At 46.0% G+C, this 21,586-nt stretch overlaps 1 protein-coding gene across 1 annotated transcript in view; it reads left to right on the forward strand.

Annotated features, from left to right (window-relative positions):
• Nucleotides 1-2,318: 2,318 nt before the first annotated feature.
• CEP164 (centrosomal protein 164) overlaps nt 2,319-21,586 on the forward strand; it is a 94,161-nt gene continuing 74,893 nt past the window's right edge. Inside the window, 8 exon segments of the mRNA XM_054005462.1 lie at nt 2,319-2,432; nt 7,450-7,562; nt 8,386-8,497; nt 9,078-9,291; nt 11,044-12,795; nt 16,641-16,799; nt 18,330-18,458; nt 19,541-19,618. Coding sequence (XP_053861437.1) covers nt 7,475-7,562; nt 8,386-8,497; nt 9,078-9,291; nt 11,044-12,795; nt 16,641-16,799; nt 18,330-18,458; nt 19,541-19,618 — 2,532 coding nt within the window. The 5' untranslated portion in view covers nt 2,319-2,432; nt 7,450-7,474.

The following is a 21,586-nucleotide window of genomic DNA, read 5'->3' on the forward strand; positions in this document are numbered from 1 at the left end:
CTATCTGGACTGAATGGTCACAATTCTGGCTTTGTAGCCTATGAATTCCAAGAGAAAGAGAAGAAAAACCTTCAGGAACTCTTTCCCATATAGATTTCACCTAACAGGGGCAGCTGAAGAAAGCTGCATAAGAAAATGAAGTTGCTGTTTGCTTATTTAAAGTATAAAGTTTATTTGTAACATGAATGTGTGTGCACCTTCAACAGGGTTATGAGTATGCGTGCTGAGGGATAGAGGAAGGTTCCTCGTCATAAGAAGCAAGGCTGATTTCAGGATCTGTAGTTTTTAGAGAGTCCTCTGTCTATCTTATAGCAATATTACTAAACCCAACCATTCAAAGAAAGCACAAGACATGACCCAACAAATCATGAGACCTAAAAATTTAGTTTTTTTTTTTTTTTTTAAATACATTTGGAGTTCTTTTTATTTACTTTCTGGTTTCTGAGCCTTTGGAGAGTCGCTTTTTCTCTGCAACTACAAGAGCTAAAATTTTGTTTTTAAGTGAAAACTGAGATTCTTGCATAACTCCACGTGCAGGGGCTACAGGGCAGCAAAGTGAAATGCACAAAGTCTAAACATATGGGTCCTGATTCAGAAAACATGTAGGGCTTCTCTACTCTGGAAAGTTATGTCAGTATAATTATACCAGTATAGCTGTACTTGTACAGACATAACGGCCTGTGTGGACACTTTCTTCCATAATAAAAGTGGATATTTCCAGTTCATTTTAAACCCCTTTCCAAGCAACATAACCTAACTAGAAAAGGTCCTCCTAAACTATAAATGTGTGTGTGTCTATATGTTTACACTGTTATAACTATAGCAGTTTAAATTCACAATGTAATTTATACGGGTAAAATTTACCTGTGTAGACAAGTCCCACTCAAGGACTTAACTATACTTGCACTAGTAGTAGCTTTATTGATTTCAATCTGGCTACTCAGATACATAAATAACTCATGTAGGAGTGGTTCTCCCCCCCTCCGCCCCCCCTTTTTTAACTTTAAAGCAAAGTTACAAAAAAAGTTAACGTATATTGTACATTACTTCTTACTTATTTGGGATCAGGTTAATATTCAAAGAACCTGGCTAAAGATTCTGGCTGGGGAGCCCTCCTCTGCTGAGTATGTTAAAAGGGGTGACCAAATTTCTAAATAAGGCTCTTAATGTTAATGGGGCTAACGTAAATACCAGGAGTTATCCAAATGGTTCCCTCTGCAGGATCAAGCCCTAAAATTAATTCAATTTTAATAATCTCAGGTAGAGGTTCTTTAACGCTCTCTTAGTGTGGATTACAGCAGTGGGCTCCAAAGTGGGTGCACGGCAGGAGGAGTGCTTTTTTGGCTTCATCAGTTTGGGCGGGAGTCCGAGCGGTGTGGCAGGGGGTGCGTGCTCAAAATTTTTTTACTGATAGGGGTGCGCGATCAAAAAAGTTTGGAGATCTCTGGATTATATCCTAACAGAGAGAAGGCCTCCGAGACATCTCTACTCCCATTAGTCACAGTTACACAAGATCTTGAAATTACATCAATTGCATACATGGAAATGTAACATTAGGAAACATATCTGTATTTTTAATGGTCTCTTTATGTGATTTAGCTGGAGAAAGGAAGGAGGAGAGCTAGGAGAATATAGCAAGCCTTCTACAGACCACAGTTTGGTGCCTACTGATCTAAAATCGTACTAACCAAGAAAGGCATCCAAAGAAGTGGTCTGTAGTCCACGACGGCTTATGCTCTAATAAATTTGTTAGTCTCGAAGGTGCCACAAGTACTCCTGTTCTTTTTACTAACCAAGAAAGGATTTTTAATATGTTGTTTTACAGCTTTGTTTAAAAAAGTGACCCCTGGAATTCTCATGAAGTAACAATTTTGGGGGGATTGTGTCTCCTAGGGGCTTGGGGGGGGGGCCCTGTCTGTGTCATTACACTAGGTTTTGGGGGCATCCCCTGAGTGGTGTCATGATGCCCAGTTTTGGGGGGTGACCCTTGGGGTCATGATGCCCAGTTTTGGGGGGTGACCCTTGGGGTCATGATGCCCAGTTTTGGGGGGCATGTCCCCTGTGGGCCCCTAGTGTCACTGGCCCCGGTTTGGGGAGGGGGTCGTTATACCCTGGGAGGCTCATTGCGGACCACAACTCCCACAAAGCCCTGGGACAGCTAAAGGACCCACGTGACCTTGTCCTACGCCTGCACCAATCCAGTGCCGCCGGGCCTCCCCGGCGCCCAATCAGGCGGAGGCTGGGGCGGGCCCTGCCGTTGCTAGGCTTAGCTCAAGCCCGGAAGTAGTTGCTGGCCGGTCCAGGGCAACCCCCGGGCGTCCATGGAAGCGGAGGGTGGGGAGCGCAGGCTGGGGGCCGTCTGCCCCCGCTGGCGCTGCCCGTAGGGACCGGGGGGTGGCCCAGGCTGGGGAGGTGCGGGGGCCCCGTGGAAGGTAAGGCCGCGCTGTCATGCGCGTCTGCTGTAGGGGGCGCAGGTGTGCAAGGGGGAATGGGGCGGGGGGCGAGTGTGCAAGGGGTGGGTAAGGAAGAGATGGGTAAGTGTGCGAGGTGGGTAAGTGTGCAAGGGGCGGGTAAGTGCAAGGGGGAGGGGCGGCGGGTAAGTGTGCAAGGGGCGGGTAAGAGTGCAAGGGGGAGGGGCGGCGGGTAAGTGTGCAAGGGGCAGGTAAGTGTGCAAGGGGGAGGGGCGGTGGGGGTGAGTGTGGGCGTTGAATGTGCAAGTGGAGGGGGGAAGCTGGTGCAGGACTCGGTGCGAGTGGGTGTGCACAAGCTGTACCGTGGGGAATGGGGAGTGCCATGGGGGTAAGAGTTGGGAGAGTTCCTGCTGAGAGCATGTGGAGGTGCCAGGGGAGTGTGCATACGGAAAGGATGTGAGGGAGCAAGTCTGTGTGCTGCAGGCGTGAAGCCCGTCCCTCATTCTGCTTTTGGCAAGGAGATCATGAAAATCTGTTTCTATGCCAGCACTCTGCCTTGTTGTTTTTAATTTCCTCATATGTGGTGGTTAATGAAGGCATTAGCCACTAATACCAAGCTGGGAACCGCATACTCATTTCATGAGTGTGGTAGGTAGCTCATGGCTTCACAATATATGTTTGTGTGGTGATATATACTGTACACACAAGCACTTTGGTACATGTACAAATTGGGATTCAATTAACTGGAATAAGTCAGCATAGACCGGTTTCAGAATAGCAGCCGTGTTAGTCTGTATCCGCAAAAAGAACAGGAGTACTTGTGGCACCTTAGAGACTAACACATTTATTTGAGCATAAGCTTTCTTGGGCTACAGCCCACTTCTTGCATCTGATGAAGTGGGCTGTAGCCCACAAAAGCTTATGCTCAAATAAATGTGTTACTCTAAGGTGCCACAAGTACTCCTGTTCTTTCTTCTGCTGCTAAAGACTGTGTGTGAGTGAGATGACTATAAACACTAGAAAAGAAATAAGAATGGAAGCACCTTAAGCTTAAATTGTCCATATTCAGATGTTTTAGGTCACGTATGTTTAGGAGAGAATGTGGAGTAGGATTTGTGGTGCTGCTTTGATCCTGTGGTCTTGAAAATACTGCAGTCTGGGACCTAGTAGGATTAATTGCTGGTTACGTGGCTCATTTTACATAAGAGAGTTAAAAATACAGAGCTGTCTGAGGTCATTGGAAAGGGAAAAGACAGGGAGAGCTCAATGATGGGAGCAGTGTGGTGCTAGTATTTAGAGCTGTCATTGTTAGTGTGTTGACAACATTGCCTGGTACGCTGCCTGCTCTTGATAGTGATGATTGACCGGTACAAAGGCACACAGGAAGTGAAAGACCCACTGAACATCACCAAGAAAAAGTGGATGGTGGTTTTCCGGGGCACTAATGGTTCTTTTGTCTAGCCTTTATGTGAGGTAAAACTATGAAATAATCATCACAAATAAGTGACTGTTCATGTTTAATATTGGGGATAGTCTTCTAATAACTTTATAATTGGGACACGTTATCATCGTCATGGCAAATCCAAAGGGACATAGTCTCCTTGCAGATCAAGTGCCACCTGGATCGATCTCTCCCTAGATCTTTATGGTGGTCTGGCTGGATATTCAGTTTATATCTATCTTTGGCAATCTTACCACACCACTGAAGCTTTTGGTAACCATGGTAATTGCTAGCTGTGTAGCAGCATTACTTGGTTCACATGCTTCATAATACATTGGTCTTCCATTCTAGTAATGTGTCTGTACCAAGAAAGCCACTGAAACCGAACCAGGGCTGATGGAGGCAGTTGCTAGGTTCAACTTCTAATATTCTCATTTCTGATGCTGTCTTGCCACTTAATGTGGAGCAGCTCACAAAGACCATGAGAATTAAAAACCTCAGTCTGGTGTTCTTCAGCACCCACATCTCACTGCCGTACAACAGAGCTGGTATAACCATGGTTCTATGGATCTGTGGCTTTGTGGCATGTTTGATGCCACAAGGTCCCCACAGAGGCTGCTGAAGGGCCTGCAACATGACAGCAGTTGCCGCTATACCAATGTCCACATCGTTTGAGCACCCTCCAGCATCGTCTGTGTTGCTTCACAAGGATATGACGGTTGCCACCTGCTTGATTTCCCGTCTAGACAGATTAATACTAAACGGATTGTAATTTGGAACTGGAGGTCGCTTGATGGTGATGGCCAGGGATTAACCAGACCGCTGCTTCTTGCCCAGCTAGATCAGCGATTCACCAATCTGAGCCAACAAGGCAGTGTCATTGGCATGTCTGAAATCTGGAAACAGAAGGGTGTTTATCTCACTGTCACCGATAGCTGGCTCCTCAAGCTGATCCATAAATGAATTGGTGCTGATATTGAGTAACGATAGTGACAGAACACAGCCTAGCCGAACTCCTGTGGAAATAGGAAACCAGGTTGTGTATCTGCCACTGACTTGAACACAGCTTTCTGTTCCTTTTATAGCGCTCTTCTATCATTGACATTATCTTCCCAGGGATTCCAAGTCATCTCATCAGATCCTGCAAACTTGCTCAATGCACAGAATCAAAGGCCTGATGGAAGTCCATAAAAAGTGCTGCACGCAGCTTATTAAATTCATCCATCTTCTCAAAAAGCAGTCTCAAGGTGAATGACCAGGTCTGAAGCCACACTGAGTATCCTGGCCTTTGCCATGAAGTGCATTGTTGATTAAAGACATTAATATGGAAGCGAAGACTCTCCCTGGGATTGACAAAAGTGTAATACCTCTGAGTTGCTACATATGGCCTTCTCACCCTTTTTGAACAGAGTAAAAATAATGCCACCTTCCAATTGTTGGCGGTTATGTTAGTGCTCCAGAGGGTCTGGAAGAGTCTATGCAGCCTTGGTATAACAATACTCTCACCTGTCTTCAGTGATGATAGTAGTGGTGTTACAAACTCCTGGTGCCTTCCCAGGCTTCAGTTTACGGACTGGAATCCGGATCTCTTCTTGGCTGAAAGAAGGTGGTTCTACCGGAACTCCTTGGCCCTCTTCAGGCAGTGTATAATTGAGGAACATCATGATGTGGTCTTGCAGACTCTGGCTGATGCTGCTATCCCGTTTCTTTACTGTACCACCCTCCACTGCAGACACTGCACAGTTGCATAGATACTGCAGAGATTGTGCCTGGTGGCAGCCAGTCCAAAACTGGCTGCCTGAGTTGACCACCAGGATTCCTGATCTTTCTTACACAATGACTGGATGCTGTTCGAAAGTTTAACCCGTTCAGCCTCTGCTTTTGCTCATGACCAATGTACCTTTTTTCTTAGCTCCAGCTGCAGTGAGCATCTCCTCACCGATCAGTGCTTGATGTTTGAAGGGCTGTGGCCACAGCCCTGAGCTGGCAGTCATCATTCTTGGTGACTTGAAACTACTCCATTCCTTCAGTCTATAATGTTTCAACAGCCTTGAGCAGCCCAGAACAAAAAGCCATCTGATACCTCAATTCTAAGAATAGCTTTTGGTTGAATTGGACTAATTTCAGCCCCATTAACTGGCTGTTGTAGAAGTTGGAGGTGCACATCTGTCAGCAGAAGCTGATGGTCATGTCAAGTTTAGTGCCATCGTGAACTCATACATCCATGACCAATGACTACCAATGATTTTTAACAAAGACATGATCAATAACAGTTCTAGAGAAACCATCTGGCCTATACCAGGGCTGCTTGCGATTCTTTGTGTGTTGGAGGAGCGAGTCAGCAATCCCCATATCATTGGCAGCTGTCCTGGTCTGTAGAACCCACTGCGCTTCCCGCTCAGGGCCCCTGTGACCCTAGGAGTGCCTCAGTGCCTACTGGCAAACTCCAGTCAGACCTGACAAAGGCACTACACCTAACACATAGTTGTCATGGCATTTATCGATAAAGAATGTCATATAAGGTATCTAATGAAAACGTATAGTGTACTGGCCATTAATATCATTGTGCAGTGTGTGTAAGAACACTACAGGAGGAATTATGGATATAAGTCTGTAATCAAACAAAGAGGAAAAACAGGTTTTCTTCCAGACAGGAGAGGATGTAGTTACCTCCCTGTCTCTAATGTTAATTAAGCAGGATTAGCTGAAAACAATGGGGATTACATTCACATATTGAGGCAACAAAAAAAGCAAATGAATGTAAGGACAACATCGACAGCTTGGCACCTACACCTCAAAGAGCAACCAGCGGGGCAAGGAACGTTGTCTCCGGATACACTTCACAGGATGCATTTCAAAGGTGTCCTGGCCTATAAGAAGAGGGGGGAAAAAGACCCGAGGTTTATCGATTTACTGAGGAAACCCTTTGTAGTGCTTAGGGGAATCATGAAAGTCTGGATCCTGGTATGTCTGAATTCCAGCAAGCACTACAGGAGAAGTTTTAGATGAGAGCCTGTTTTAGAAAAGATTAAATTGCTAGAGTTAAGTTCTAGTCTTGCAGAAACTTTTTGTTTTAACCAGATCTTTCTATTATCTTTGCTTAGTATCATCACTTGAATTTCTGTTCTTTAGTAATAAATTTATTCTTGGTTTTACTATATGTTCTCCCCCGTGTTGTAATAGGAAAGTGAGGCTCCTCAGTTCACCTAGCGGGCTGGTGTGCGCACTGCCTCTTTGGAGACAAAGGATTTGGTAATCTCTGTGGGTGTCCAGTGGCGGCTGGATGCGGAAGAGGCACGTTCTTCCGGGGAGTTTCTGGAACTAGGGTTCGTCAAGTGTTCCCTGCAAGGCAAATTCAAAGCTGGCAGAGCTTTGGAGGAGATTGTTTGGCTGGCTAACAGACTGGGTTGACGGGGAGCTGTCACCCAGTTTAGCTCCAGCAAGTCTCTCTCTGGGTAAGAGGGTAATGAGGTCACCTATAATTCTGGGCTCCCCAAGAAAGTGTCACAGCCCCACATGCATACCTGCTAATTAATCTGTAATGAGTGAAATTCATTGATCTCTAGCTAAGGACATTGGTTGTGTTTTCACTACTAGGTGCAGTCAGTGTGTCCCCTTATGAATGGACATGGCAGGACCCGCTATACGCATTGGGGATCAGCTCATCCTAGAAGAAGATTATGATGAAACATACATACCCAGTGAGCAAGGTAACTGGCACCTGCCTTCCTCAGAGCAGAAAAATTGGGCTCTCAAATATTGCAGGAGAATGGCAAAGCAGGCAGAATGAGTGATGTTCAGTGTGTTGGAGAGTTGAAAAGGTAGCTCGTGTTAGTGGCACTCCATCCTGCTGTCTGTAGTGCATCAGTAACAGCCCGTCTCTCAAAGAAATTCTGATCTGCCAGCAAATTCAAGCCGGAGGGGTTGCAAGGCAGATTTAGACGTTCGTCCAGTCAGACTGGCGGTGCCCTCACTAAGAAGCGGTGCCGAGTTGGCTCTTGGTTCCATTCCCTTGCAGCCGTTGGGACTGTCACAGAGGAAACCAGCCATCTGGGGCTGAGCAAGAGAGCCGAGCTCCTTTAGGAAAACGAGGGAGGAGATGGTGTCAGCTAGTGGCTAGAGCGGGACACTGGGATTCAGGGTTCTTGGGACCTGATTGTCCTCTTCCTTACACTGGTTTTCACTGCAGTAACTCCTTTGACTTCCAGACAGTTAATTCCGACGTACGGCAGTGAGATAGTAGAATAAGGCTCCTGGTTTCCATTCCCATGGATATACCTCCGTTTGTGGCTGCCTCTGTCTCCCACCCCTGCAGAGTTCAGCCTTGCCTCGCCCATTGTAAGATGCTCCCTGGCGCACAGGCTGCACAGAGCTATAGAAAACATCCCAATTCTAGTGTCTTCAATGAGGGGGGTTTCCCAGCGCCCCTGGGCTGTACTGAGCACAGGTTTGCACAGGAATGCACAACCTTGCTTGTCTGCCCCACACTGTCTTCTACTGACTTTTGTTTCCTCTACTTCTGTTCTACTACAGAAATTCAGGAGTTTGCCAGGGAGATAGGAATTGACCCTGAGAATGAGCCGGAGTTGATGTGGCTGGCCAGAGAAGGCATTGTGGCTCCTTTACCTCCAGAGTGGAAACCATGGTGAGAACTTTAAATCAGTACTATTTCAGTAGATTGCCAATCTCTCCTTGCTAATCCCTCTCTAGGTGCTTGTCAAATAAGTAGGGGAAAGTAGCCTAGTGGTTGGAGCAGGGGACTGGGTATCAGGGCTCCTGGGTTTTATTCCTATCTCTGTAACAAAACCAGTTTGTGATCCTGGGTAAGTCACTTCCCCTCCATGCCTGTACATGCCCCTGTAAAATGGGGATAATACAATACCGTACTTCACTGGGGTGTGGTGATGCTTAAAGAATGGTGGCAATGCTGCCCTTGCCCTAGGGAGAGGGAAGAAGTAGTTTGGGAAATGAGCGTGATGGAAGCAGGACTGTGCTGTGGGGCAGCTGCTCCCCCATCCTGTGTATTTGGGGCTTTTCTGGGGCAGCATGCTCCGCTTCTGCTAAGCACCAAAGGGAGCCTATGGCCAGCGCTTGTAAAGCCCTATGATGACCGGTTCTGTGGCCACACACAGCAGCATTGCTGCCAGCTGTGCGTGCTGATTCGCGGGCACAGAGCTGATGCCCTGACTCTCTCCTGTCTTTGTGTTCTGTTTTCCCCACATCAGTCAAGATATCACTGGCGACATCTATTACTTTAACTTTTCTAATGGCCAGTCCACATGGGACCACCCTTGTGATGAACATTACAGAGAACTTGTGATCCAGGAGCGGGAGAAGCTTTCGGCTCATGGCAGCATTAAAAAGAAAGACAAGAAGAAGAAAAAAGACAAGAAGGAGAAGAAAGACAAGAAGGAGAGAGAGCCAATGAAACCTGCTGCGGTGAGTACACCTGAGGTGCTTGTTAGGGAGGGCCAGGAGAGCCAGCCTGAGCGTAAGTGACCAGCTGCGAGTTGGTGATGGCTGCTACTTATTGTAGATTCATAGATTCATAGATTATAGGACTGGAAGGGACCTCGAGAGGTCATTGAGTCCAGTCCCCTGCCCGCATGGCAGGACCAAATACTGTCTAGACCATCCCTGATAGACATTTATCTAACCTACTCTTAAATATCTCCAGAGACGGAGATTCCACAACCTCCCTAGGCAATTTGTTCCAGTGTTTAACCACCCTGACAGTTAGGAACTTTTTCCTAATGTCCAACCTAGACCTCCCTTGCTGCAGTTTAAACCCATTGTTTCTGGTTCTATCCTTAGAGGCTAAGGTGAACAAGTTCTCTCCCTCCTCCTTATGACACCCTATTAGATACCTGAAAACTGCTATCATGTCCCCTCTCAGTCTTCTCTTTTCCAAACTAAACAAACCCAGTTCTTTCAGCCTTCCTTCATAGGTCATGTTCTCAAGACCTTTAATCATTCTTGTTGCTCTTCTTTGGACCCTTTCCAATTTCTTCACATCTTTTTTAAAATGCGGCCCCCAGAACTGGACACAATACTCCAGCTGAGGCCTAACCAGAGCAGAGTAGAGCGGAAGAATGACTTCTCGTGTCTTGCTGTAGTATTAGAGGCTAGGCAGAATGAATGACGGGCATGAAGTGGCTGTGGGGGGGCTGTGCAGAGGAGCAGATGGAGGCAGGCGTAGCATCACTTTTCAATTATTGTTCTTTAACTTCATTTTTTAACAACTGGGCCAAATCCCTTAGTACCCTGAGGCCAGAGGAGAAATTGGCTTGTTCAGGGAAGCAGCTACTGCCAGTTTCACCCTCAAGGTCACTAAACTCAGCACTTGGTTTTCTGTGATGCTCCCAATGACTTTATGGTCTGAGGGGCCGTGAGGTGGCATGAGTAGTTCAGAGCCTCCTTCCTAAATCAAGTCAAGGCTACTGCAGGGCCCAAAGTGTTTCTTGTTTTGTTTGTGCTGGCCAAGGTTTTCTAGCACATAGTTCTTCCCAATTGACTGGGCCAAGGTATCAAGATGCTCAGGTGACTTTGAGTTAGATGGGTCAGTGGCACACCCAGAATGTCTCTAGGATCCTCCTGTTTCCTAATGCTTTGCCATACCCACGTTTGATCACAGGCCCTTGCAGAACATGGGCTCAGAGCCCTGAACTCCAGCCATTCCTCTTACTTCCTGCCTTTCCAGGATGGAGTGATTGCTGTGCTTAGATGGTGGGTGGGTGGGTTGTAGAATTTTTGGAGCAGTTTTTCTCATTGGAAGAAACAACCAATGTTATTTATGAAGTAACTGTGCACCTGTTGCTATGGTATCTAGGCACCAGGCACAGCCTTAAAAGCAATAGATTCATCTGTTTTGCAGTTGGTTGGCAACAAGAGTAGTCATCCCAATGGCAAACCATTCCTCCCTTTTCAAATAGAGAGAACTTTCCCAGTTCACCCAGTAATTGTGTAAATATCAGGCTGATAAGATGTGCCTTGCACCAGACCTTGAAAGCCAACAAACTCTCGGGGGTAGAATCTTCCAGGCAGGGACCTCCATGGAAAAGGCCCAAGCCTTCAATTTGAGGGATTTCTGATAGTGTTTCTTATTTCAAATGCTCCAAGTACATCCTGTTCCATTTCGTGCTGTATCAGATGTTGTGTATTTTAGTTATCTGCTAATATTTATTTATTTAGGAAATGCAGCCAGAGCCAGGGATTCTTCCTTCAACATCCTTTTATCGAATGTCCTCTCCCATCCTGTCCTCTGAGTGTGCAAGTCCTGATCTAGATCAGGTTAGCCAGATTAGAAACGAGGGCTTTCTTAAGAAAGGTAAAGGAAAGACCTCTGAGAGACCACCAGAGACAAGTGACTCAAACAGACAGTTGGCAGGGACTTCACCAAATAAACTGCAGCCACTTCTCACAGCAAAGTCCAGCAGAACTCACCAGATCTTAGCTGATGTGGAGAAAATTTTAGGAAGAACACCATCTTTTAGCAAATCGGATGTAGACAACCAGCAGGGACAAGACAAGTCCCCAAAAATTGGAGACCAGCCTTGTCTTGGTTTTTCTGACTCGGAGTCTGAAGGTTTAGATGTTGTTAGGACAAAGTCCATTTCTTATGTGTCAAAGAAATCGTGTTCACAAGACATTGAGAATGGGAGAAGTGTCCTTGATTCCCCCGAGGTTCTGGAGGACACAGGTATGCTCTTTGTTGAGGAAAAGCTGTCTGACAACCGGAAGAAGGAGGAAATGACAGGAGAGAGTGTCTGTCAGCCTGATGACGGCTTATCAGTCAGAGAAAGATCAACAGGGCCTGGTGGTGATAAAGAAAGAGGCCCAGGTTTATCACAAGCCGATGAAAATGAAGCTTTCTTGACCCCCAGTGCCCCTGACCATATTTTTTACAGCAGGAAATGTGAAATGATTCTCTTTGATGCCAGTCCCACAGAAGACCTGAGTTTGATGGAGGAGGTTGATGTTCACTGTCCCCAACGAGAGCTGAGGGTACACAGCAGAGCAGCTGAGAGCAGAAGGAAGAGAAAACTTCAGGATCAGGCATTGAGTCAAGCCACCAAACATTGCAAGAGCAGTGAGGCTGTCGGCAAGTGTGAGAGAGAGAGCTCAAAGCAGGCAGAGTTTGTTGAATCTGAAGGAGCAGGCCTAGAAGCAGCCCCGAAAAAAGACCTATTCGACAGCCCCCTGGCAGTTCCTGAAGTGACTGCAGATACATTACCCTACACCAGACGGGTAGAAGTTTATGCTCAAGCAGGAGCTGATATTTCTGCATCAGAGCCTGTTTCTCTCTCTGCTGTACAGCACAAAGACAAGGAGAAGGCTAACGGTTTGGGGCCTGAACCTGACAGCAGTGTTACAAGCAATTCAGCTGATCATTTTGCATCACAGATTTTGGGAGAGGTTGATAACTTCTCCTGGGATCTCCAGAGCTCTCGTGAGTCTGACAGACAGACAGACCTGGTTGCTGCTGTTGCTAAAGGGCCTCTACCCACTCACCCTTTCACAGGAACTCTCCCAACTCCACCACAAAGCTCAGCCAATGGGAAGTCGCAGAGTGACTGTAACTCTGAGGATGAGAAGTTCTATCCGCATGTGCAGGAAAACGATCAAGTACCTAGTCAGGAACATAGCTGTGTCAGTTTTAACATGAAACTGAGTAGGTCACGTGATGCCCCTGAGAAGAACAATGAGGGCAGACAAGAAGAAACAGGAGAAGGAGAGCAAAGGACAGAGCCAGTTCCTAGAGGGCTAGAGGCAGATTTGTTCACAGAGGGTTTACAGGTTTCTCCTGGTTGGCTTTATCGGACAGCTGAGTGCCAGGAAAGCAGCAGGCTCTGTCGACAGGTGGAAGGAGAGTTGACCCAGAGTGGAAAAGTGACTGAGGATTACAGCAAACTGGAGCTTTGTGAAGGAGCAGGCAGTAATGAGGTAGGCAGCTTAGACTTAAAAATCCCTCTGTAACAGGTCTGCTGTTCCATTATAAATGAATCCGAGGAGTTGAGAATGGGCATTTTCTCTCTGCTGAGCTAAGTTTCAGGAGAAAGGGAAATTATCTTCCTGGTGGTAGTCACATGAGCTGATGTGACAGGTATATTTGGGGGTTTATTAAAGCTTTGAGGCGCAGGATGAAAAATACCGTCCTGCTGACCTTCCTGGCATGGTAAGCACTACATAACTTACATCCTGGATGAATTATACAATATTATTTCTGTCTTCTGAACTATCAAACAGGTCACACAGAGCAGTCCATGGATTGGGATTATTACATTTAATTACAAAGTCATCTCTAGGAACATCTCCCTTATTTGTTTTCCACTTACTTTGAGGCTTCAGCTGAGATCAGGGCTCATTGTGCTAGCCACTGTCCAAACACAGAGCCAGACCCTGCCCTGAAGAGTGAGCAGTCTAAATAGATAAGATAGACCAATGGTGGGAGAAAGAATGTGTCCTCATTTTATGGACAGGAAGCTGAGGCACCAAGAGTGATTTGGCAAAGGTTATGTAGGGGGTATGAGCGAGCCAGGAATTAAGTTAAATGTCTTAACCACAGGGCCACCCTTTCTGTTAAATTCAGAAAAACAAAGGTTGCATGAACTTGTTTTCTCTTGGAAGTTGAGCGTTAGCACAGTGCCCCTCCCCCAGCCTTTTGCAGGTCGGTGCTGCACAAACTTCTTTGAGCAAACCTCAGTCCTGACCTGAACACCACTGCTGTTGTCTTGTGACACATCTTGATAAACTCAAACCAGGTAAATTCATGGGAGAGCAGCAAAGGTGGGATAGACTGGTGCCATCTCTGAAAGCAGTCTTCTCCCTCTTTCCCCTTCGGCCCCGCTTTTGGGAAACCAAAAGACTCCAAAGTACCCATTAAAAGTGATGCCTCCCTGCAAAGCTGACCGTGAATCCCGGGGACATGGGAGTACGCAGCAGATGCAAGCAATGCTCTCTGACTGTGTTTTGCTTTGAATATCACGGGACAAACTCTCTGCCCTTCATATCTTGATAAAACAATTCAATCCAAAGTATTCTTGTTTCTTTTTAGAGCTCCCACCTCTTCATTATTAGGACAGTTATCCTGGGCTACAATTGCCTTGTTAATTAAACAAAAATCCAGGTAGTATTTAATGTTGGATGACAAGCGCTCAGCTGTTTTGCTCTGGCCTGCAGCTGCATGTGCTTGAAGCTTGCTCTTCCTCCCCAAGAGGCAGCACAGTTGAGCATCCCCCACTGCTATAAGATGCACTAGTTTTGGGCCATGGTGCTGTCCTCCACTGCATACAGCGGGAGGTTCCTCGTCGGTGTGAAGTGTGTCCTGGGCTGGCTTGTTCTTTGTTTCATAAGTAATTGCTTCAGTTTAATAAGGACTTGCCAAATAGTGTGTTCCGAAGAAATAAAATAAAAGGTCATTGTGTGTAATGTTAATGAAGTGCTTTGCTCCCGTATTGCTGGTATCCAGCTGTGACTCCACTGAATTGCTAGCTTCGATTTCCAATTACCAGCATGTGGTAGCACCCCCTTAGCTGATAATAACTATGACTATAAATATCAGATAAACTGCAGATTATCCTGAAAGTTTTAATTAGCTGAATGGAAGTGAGTTTTTCTTGCTGAAGGACAACTAACACCCCCAGCTTCACACACACAGTTAATAGCCATCGGTAGAAAATCACTAGTTAAGCCGAGAATGTGTAATTTTCACTATAACCATTGATTTGGCAACAACTTGGTGGAGGAGAGAGCAGTGTGCGTTTATCTTCCTTCCCCGTCCCCCAGTGCGCTAGTGAATTAACTGTGTTTTCAGTCTGTAATTTTGTATAAACACCGTGTACAGGAGACTGATCTCCTGACGCCCACGTGCTCTGCTGAAGAAATGCTACAGAGTGGTGCTGGGAAACCATAGGCGTATTTGTAGCATGCATTAGTTTCACGTTTACCTTGGGCAGCGTATTGCAAGGTATGTCTTGCTGGATAAAAATTCCACTGTGCAAAATAGAGGTTTGAGATGCTCTGTGGTGGTAACTCAGGTCCTTGGTGGGGGGCCTGTTTGTGTCACTGCTATATGAGAGGATTATTTTTGAGCTAGCCTAGAGTTTCTCTGCCCACCTTTACAAGTGCAATTAAACTTCAGCTCTTCTGATCAGGTCAGTTGAGTTTGGCATTTTCTCCAGCTTGTCCTGTTTGATCTCAGCCCTTTATGGGATTTACATTTGTTTAGAGATTCATAGATTCCAAGGCCAGAAGGGACCACTGTGATCATCTAGTCTGACCTCCTGCATGCCACAGGACTTCCCCGAGTTAATTCCTGTTCGAGCTAGCGCAGACCTTTTAGAAAATCATCTAGTTTTGCTTTAAAAATTCTCAATGACAGAGACTCCACCACAGCCTTTGTAAGCTGTTCCAGTGGTAATTACCCTCACTGTTAAAACTGTGTATCTGATTTCCAGTCTGAATTTGTCTAGCTTCAGCTTCCAGCCCTTGGCTCTTGTTCTGCGTTTGCTGCTAGGCTGAAGAGTGCATTATCAAATATCTGTTCCTCTCGCAGGTACTTACTGACTGTATCACCCTTTAACCTTCTTTTTATTAAGCTAAATAGATCCAGCTCCTTGAATTTCTCATGCTAAAATGTTTTCCTGTCCTTGAATAGTTTCCGTGGCTCTTCTCTGACCCCTCTAACTGGGATGTAGGAATTATTCTCAGGGTTTTTGCTGTGCAGTAGATGGGAGACACCTCAGTAGAAATTATTAAGAGCCCCTTGTTGAAGTTCTGCAGCAGAATTGCCTGCCACAATTTTACTTCTCACCCACCGTTGTTGCTGTAGTCCCACCTGCTTATTGCAGCCTCTGTAGGGCAGGAGACTCCTTGCCATCCCAGTGAGACTGTCATGCCTTATTCTGCTTAGAATAACAACCAGAAAATGATGAGAACCCCGCCCCCTACCCCCAGTCTCCCATGGGTAATTGGAGGGTGAAGCTGCACAGTTACCCAGGTCCTACGCAATCAGTTAGTTGGGCTGCTGAGCTGTTATCACTTCACATGGGCATCCCTACTCCCCCTCTTCCTGGCCAACAGCTCAAAACTCAGTGAAGCAATGCTGTCATGGGAGGAACCAGCGCAGGGAAGGGTTGTTTCAAGTAACAGCAAGAGTATATTAACCCTTTTAGTTCGTTCTTATTTGAAAAGTCACGTATTGACATCTGGACAATAATTCATAATAAATGTCACTTCTTTTTCTTTGCTGAGGAAACTGAATTTGTCAGCCATGGTTTCTACTTCAGTTATTCAGTGCTGTGCAAAGCAGCAGAGGGGTACAAGAGCGGAAATGCTGTCTGGCCTGATTTTATTAGAATAGTACAGAGGTTCTGACCACCTTCCCAGGCATTCATATAATGTTCTTTGTGAATGTGCATCTATTACATTTGTGTATGCCAATATGGGTGTATTATATTTTATCTTCTCCCTGATGTTTTGGTGTTTCTGTGAATTTTGTGAATCAGGACAAACTCCTGGATGTTGTAAACTAAATAACTCTGTTCATATGGGTCATTGGATGGGCTATATGCACGAGTGAATCCACCTCTTATTCCTCACACATTTGAGTGTTGGGGTCTCGTTAGCAGCTTTCGAGCAGAGGTGATTTAAGTGGTAGCAGGAAATGTTCAGATAGGAGTGGCTCGTTATTTTTGTACCTACTTGCTGACTGTAAATGGTGCCTGCTCTCCTTCTCTTGATCCATCTCAGTTGTGGTCAGATACTTACCTTATTCTTGCATGTCCTAGTCTCCAGGTTCCCTGCTAGCACCTGTCCAAGTTCCCCCGGGGAGTCTTGCTCCTTTACGTGGTGTCGTGGATGGTCCAGCCGGTGCCCTCCGTGGCTCGCTAAGCACCAGTGTGGAGATTTCCGGGGTACCCAGTCCGCTGCTCAGAGAAGGAACTCTGGTAACTCTCCCTCTTCACTGAAAGTTCAGTGTGGGATGTGTTTGTTGCAATGCACTATGTTTTCAGGAACCTCCCCAGACACATGCGTCGGACGAAGTGGGCATTCACCCTCGAAAGCTTATGCTCCAATACACCTGTTAGTCTCTAAGGTGCCACAGGACTCTTTGTTGCTTTTTACAGATCCAGACTAACGCGGCTACCCCTCTGATACTAGACGCTAGACTGGTGTTTCAAAGGCCGTATCCCTGTCCCTCGTACATGGTTTTTAACCTGTCTTTGTCTGTGAAGCCATGCTTAGAAATGTGAAATACGTTTCCTGTCTCTACATTTCCCTCCCCACCCCACCCCCCATATTTGTATGGAACCTAGTCCAAAGTGGCAGTGATGCTCTCCAGCCCCCCTGCACTCAGAATGACAATGCTGGCGCATAAGAGTTGCTCCTCTCTTCCCCACCTTCTAGCTATGGAAGCTCTACATTGGTGCCCATCGTTCTAGTATTTGAGCCCCCGTGTGTTAATTCTGCCAGGGAGGATCGCGCACTCATTCACTGTGATACTAGGACAGCACAGGTGCCGTCACACTAGTGGCTGAGCAGCTGTTCCCATCTGAGGCTGAAATGAGCTGTTGGGCCTCAGTCGTGAGGGGAAACATTCACTTTGTAAAATGGCCACTGGCCCCTCATTGGTCACCACAGAGAGGGGAAAGACTAAATGGACTACAGAGACTGAACTTCCTTTTGTTTCCCGAGAAGAGGTCCCTCCAGCAGAAAGCTGAGACGCAGGGCTCGTTTACAAGCCGTTACTGTGTGGTGGACCAGGGTGTGAATCTACAGTGCGCCAGCTTGCTGTGCAGTCCTGTCCCAGGTGGACACTGCTACAGCGCACACAAATCCTGGGGGGCCACTTTCAGTGCACTGTAGCAATGTCCATCAGGCAAGCTGGTAGGTTGTAGATGCACATGCTGGCTTGTCTCTCAATAACTTGCCATGTAGAGAAGCCCACAGTAGTGGGGGTGGGGGTGAGACGCTTTCGTTGCCATCGGTTGTATACCTGTTTGATGGGTATAGAGATCTTGTATCCCCAGAGCTATCAATCTTACACCTTCTACCAGCATCAAATTCATCTTAAAAAAGAAAAGAGGGAGGAGGAAGTCGGTTGCAAATCCAGCTTGATGAATTTGTATTTTCTTGGGTGGGAAGATTTTGCATATGTGTTTCTTTACAGTGAGAGCACCTTTGATATAATGGAAACTTTTGCCTAAAGCAAAGCTCACCACCTTGGTAGTCAAGATATATTTGCAGTGACTCTCTGCAAAATAACCGTGTTTTAGACAGTCAAGTTAGCCTGCATAGTCCTTGACGTTCTGGGTATTCTGCTGACTGTGTGCTACTAAGCTGGTGAGAGAGTCCCTCTACTAGGGATGGAATTGGGCTGCCATGCTTTGATATGCCTGAGTGGATGCCTGTGTCGTCTTTCCTGTTTGGCTTGGTCTCGTCTAACAACCCTCATCCCCCTTTTTTTGACTTTGCAGCCTCCACAGACCCTTAAATCCACCGACTGCACTAAGAGCTTGCTGGGATCCATGCATGAGGAAAAAGCCTCCTTAAATCTCCTAGCTCTAGATGAAGGGGAAAATGAAGAGGAAGAGAGTGAAAATCAGGTAGGAAGAGAGCTGAGAAACCTGTTAGATTCCTATGAGTGCCGTGTGTTGTTTTTGTGGGCTATGCGTAGATCCCCTAAGGGAATCTGGGGAATAGATCCTGATAGTCCTTGCCTCATGAGGGTTTTCAGCCCAGAATGTCCTGTGGTTCAAATGCTTCTGGGTTTAACATAGGCTAAGTTTCTTGTCTTTTCCCCAAGGTATCTAACCCTGTTCTTGCTCTGATTTGATCTGTTAGGTTTTTGAAGAGGGTGAGTGCTACTGTCTGTAGGGGTCTTGGCCATGGATGTGTCAGCTAGGGAAGTATCAGAGGGGTAGCCGTGTTAGTCTGAATATGTAAAAAGCTACAGAGAGTCCTGTGGCACCTTTAAGACTAACAGAAGTATTGGAGCATAAGCTTTCGTGGGTGAATGCCCACTTCATCAGACGTAAGCCCCAAAAAAGCCCCACGAAAGCTTATGCTCCAATACTTCTGTTAGTCTTAAAGGTGCCACAGGACTCAGCTAGGGAAGTTTCCCTTCCAAGTGCATAGCTGTGCCCTCTTTTACTCCTAGATGTATAGAGGGTTTCAGTGTTTATTATGGACACGTTCACAATCTCTGTGGGCCAGATCCTGCCCCTTTGACCTCATTGGCAGCTTTGCCATTAAATTCAATGGGTACAAGATCCCAGACATAGTGGACTAGACTGAAATCTGTATGAGCACACTCATTTGTGAACTCATTGTGCTATTGGGAAATGGCAGTTCAGGATAGCATTACAGAAGAATCCTGCAAACCCAGCAGAGACATCCCTTACCCAGGTGACTGCCTGTGTGGAGCACCTGCTTGCCATGTATAGCTGGCCATCACTCGCATTTGTAAAGAAGAAGAATAATTCAGGAAGCGATACACTGCTAAGGAGTGTTTCTGAAATGAATCGGATGGTAGCATCATGTTGCTTTAACACATTGTCTTGCAGTTCCCCTGCCCCGTTTCCACCAATTACTAAATCCCAGAATGTCCTCAAGCATGGCCTGAAATATGGCCAGTTGCAAAGATACAAACTCATCTGCAGTTGTTCTCCTTTTTTTGAATATATAGAGTCCCCGTGGGACAGCGAGACTGCTCAAAAATCTGCACATGGATATTGGCGCCCTAGGAGGTGGCTTCGAGTATGAGGTAAGAAAGAGCGTGTCCTTGGAATCGTCACGGGCATTTAGAAAAGAAATGGGTCGCTTGAGATAGTAACGAGTGGCTGGATATTCCCAGGTGCACTAGGGGAATTTGGGGCTGAGTTGCTCTGCTGTTTGTTATTGTTCATATCATTTGCAGGATGGTGACTATGTTTGAAACTGGGCTTTGTAAGGGAGGTCCTAGGATTGTGTTCTTAAAATAAGGCTGACGAATTTACATTAGTTTGCATAAAAATAACTTTGTAGCATTGTAAAATAATTCGGTCGAACTCGCTGTTATTCAGGCTGTGTGTCAGTTTAACTTGTGAGCCCTTTGTTTTCACATTATCATTTTCTAAAAAATTCATTTTTGGGGATGAAATTTTCCTTGGTTGGTCTCTGTCCAAAGGTGAGTCTTTTTTTTAAGTTTAAACAAAATCCAGTCAGACTTTCTCTGAGTTCTCTGCTTCTGGGGTAGGTAGATAAAATTCCTGTTTAAAAACCACAGTAAAAATTACCACACTCTCTTTGTCATGTAGGTAAATTTAAAAAATGGCTGAACTTTGAAACTGGGCATGTAAATAGTGCTAACTGATGTGCTTTTGTATAAGATTGAGTGAGTGAAAAAGACATACTGCGCATGCCCGGAAGAGGTTTTTTGGGTATGTGTCTGCTGAGGTATTTAGAAGAGCATAATGGTATTTGACCCCCTCTGGAGCATTGCAGTCCATGTTTTCCCTGCCTGGCTTGATCAGGGTTTTGTAAGATCCTGGGTTTACTTCTCTCAAGTCAAGTGTGTGTGTTGGGGGATGCTATTTATCTGAGAGAATTAGTAAATGTCAATTGAAGTACACATGGCAGAATCTTCTAAAAGCTGTCAGTGCTTTAACATGAGAAACAGGAGAAGATGGCAGATTGTACCGTTTTATGGGTCAAAGGTTTTTGCTGTATTCTGTAAATTCTGGGTTTTCTTTTGGAAAAATAAGTTTGATCTCCTGTTGGTGAAAAATAGGTTGTAATTCACTTAGTCAGTGGAGTTGCACCTCTATAAACTGACCATCTCTATGCTAGGTTTTTCTTCCAAAAATGTCCCACTATTGCTTACAACGGTGCAGCTGCACCAGAGTTACCAATGTGGGGAGTTCATGTGCAGACAGAGCTCCTCCCATTTGCTGATATTCTTAACGCAGCATTGTCTAGATCTCCTCATTCTACCCAGGCGTTTCCCTCCATGTTAATGGAACTTCAAGTGTGCACAGTTAAAACTAAGTCAATGAAGGGTCCCACAGCAATGATAGCTCTGCCCAGTTGTGCATCATGTATATTTCATGATGTACATTTATGGCATAAATGGATCCTAACCTACTCATTTCACCAGAAAAACTGGAATAGAAATACTACCTACGTGCAATGTGGCAGAGTTATTATTCAGTTAAGAGACTTGTGCTTTCCAAGGCACAAATGCAAATGCAGTGCCTGCCGCAGGAAGCTTAAGATGGCTATGGATAATGAGAGACCCCAAGAGCATATGGGGCTGGAAGTCGGAATGGTTGTGGTTTTGTTTCTTTGGTTTTATTTTTGAACTTTACCTCTTTGTCCTTCTTTTCTAATGTCAGGGTCAGGTCGGGCATTGACTGTCCTGGATTAGCGTCTGTGGGTCTTCAGGAGAAGAGGATCTTTAGGAGGGATTGGAATGAGGAAAGTGAGGAAAGCAGCAAAACTTAGTGACCATCTGGATGTGAAGGGAGGAGGGGAGGCTAGAGGCCAAGATAACCCCAGGGTCGCAAGTCTGAGTGACGGGGGAGTTGTTGGGTAAAGGGGAAAAGGTGGGGGTTTGCAAGGAAAAACCAGAGCTTGGTTTTGGCCTCGGTCGGGTCCAACTGAACTCTTGGGGGCACAGTTGGGTAGGCAGTGGAATTCATGCAGGTGGATATGGTCACCCCAGAGGTATCGTATAGTGGGAGAAGATCTGAGG

This window comes from Malaclemys terrapin, chromosome 15, assembly GCF_027887155.1.
Source record: "Malaclemys terrapin pileata isolate rMalTer1 chromosome 15, rMalTer1.hap1, whole genome shotgun sequence".
Lineage (NCBI taxonomy): Eukaryota > Metazoa > Chordata > Testudines > Emydidae > Malaclemys > Malaclemys terrapin.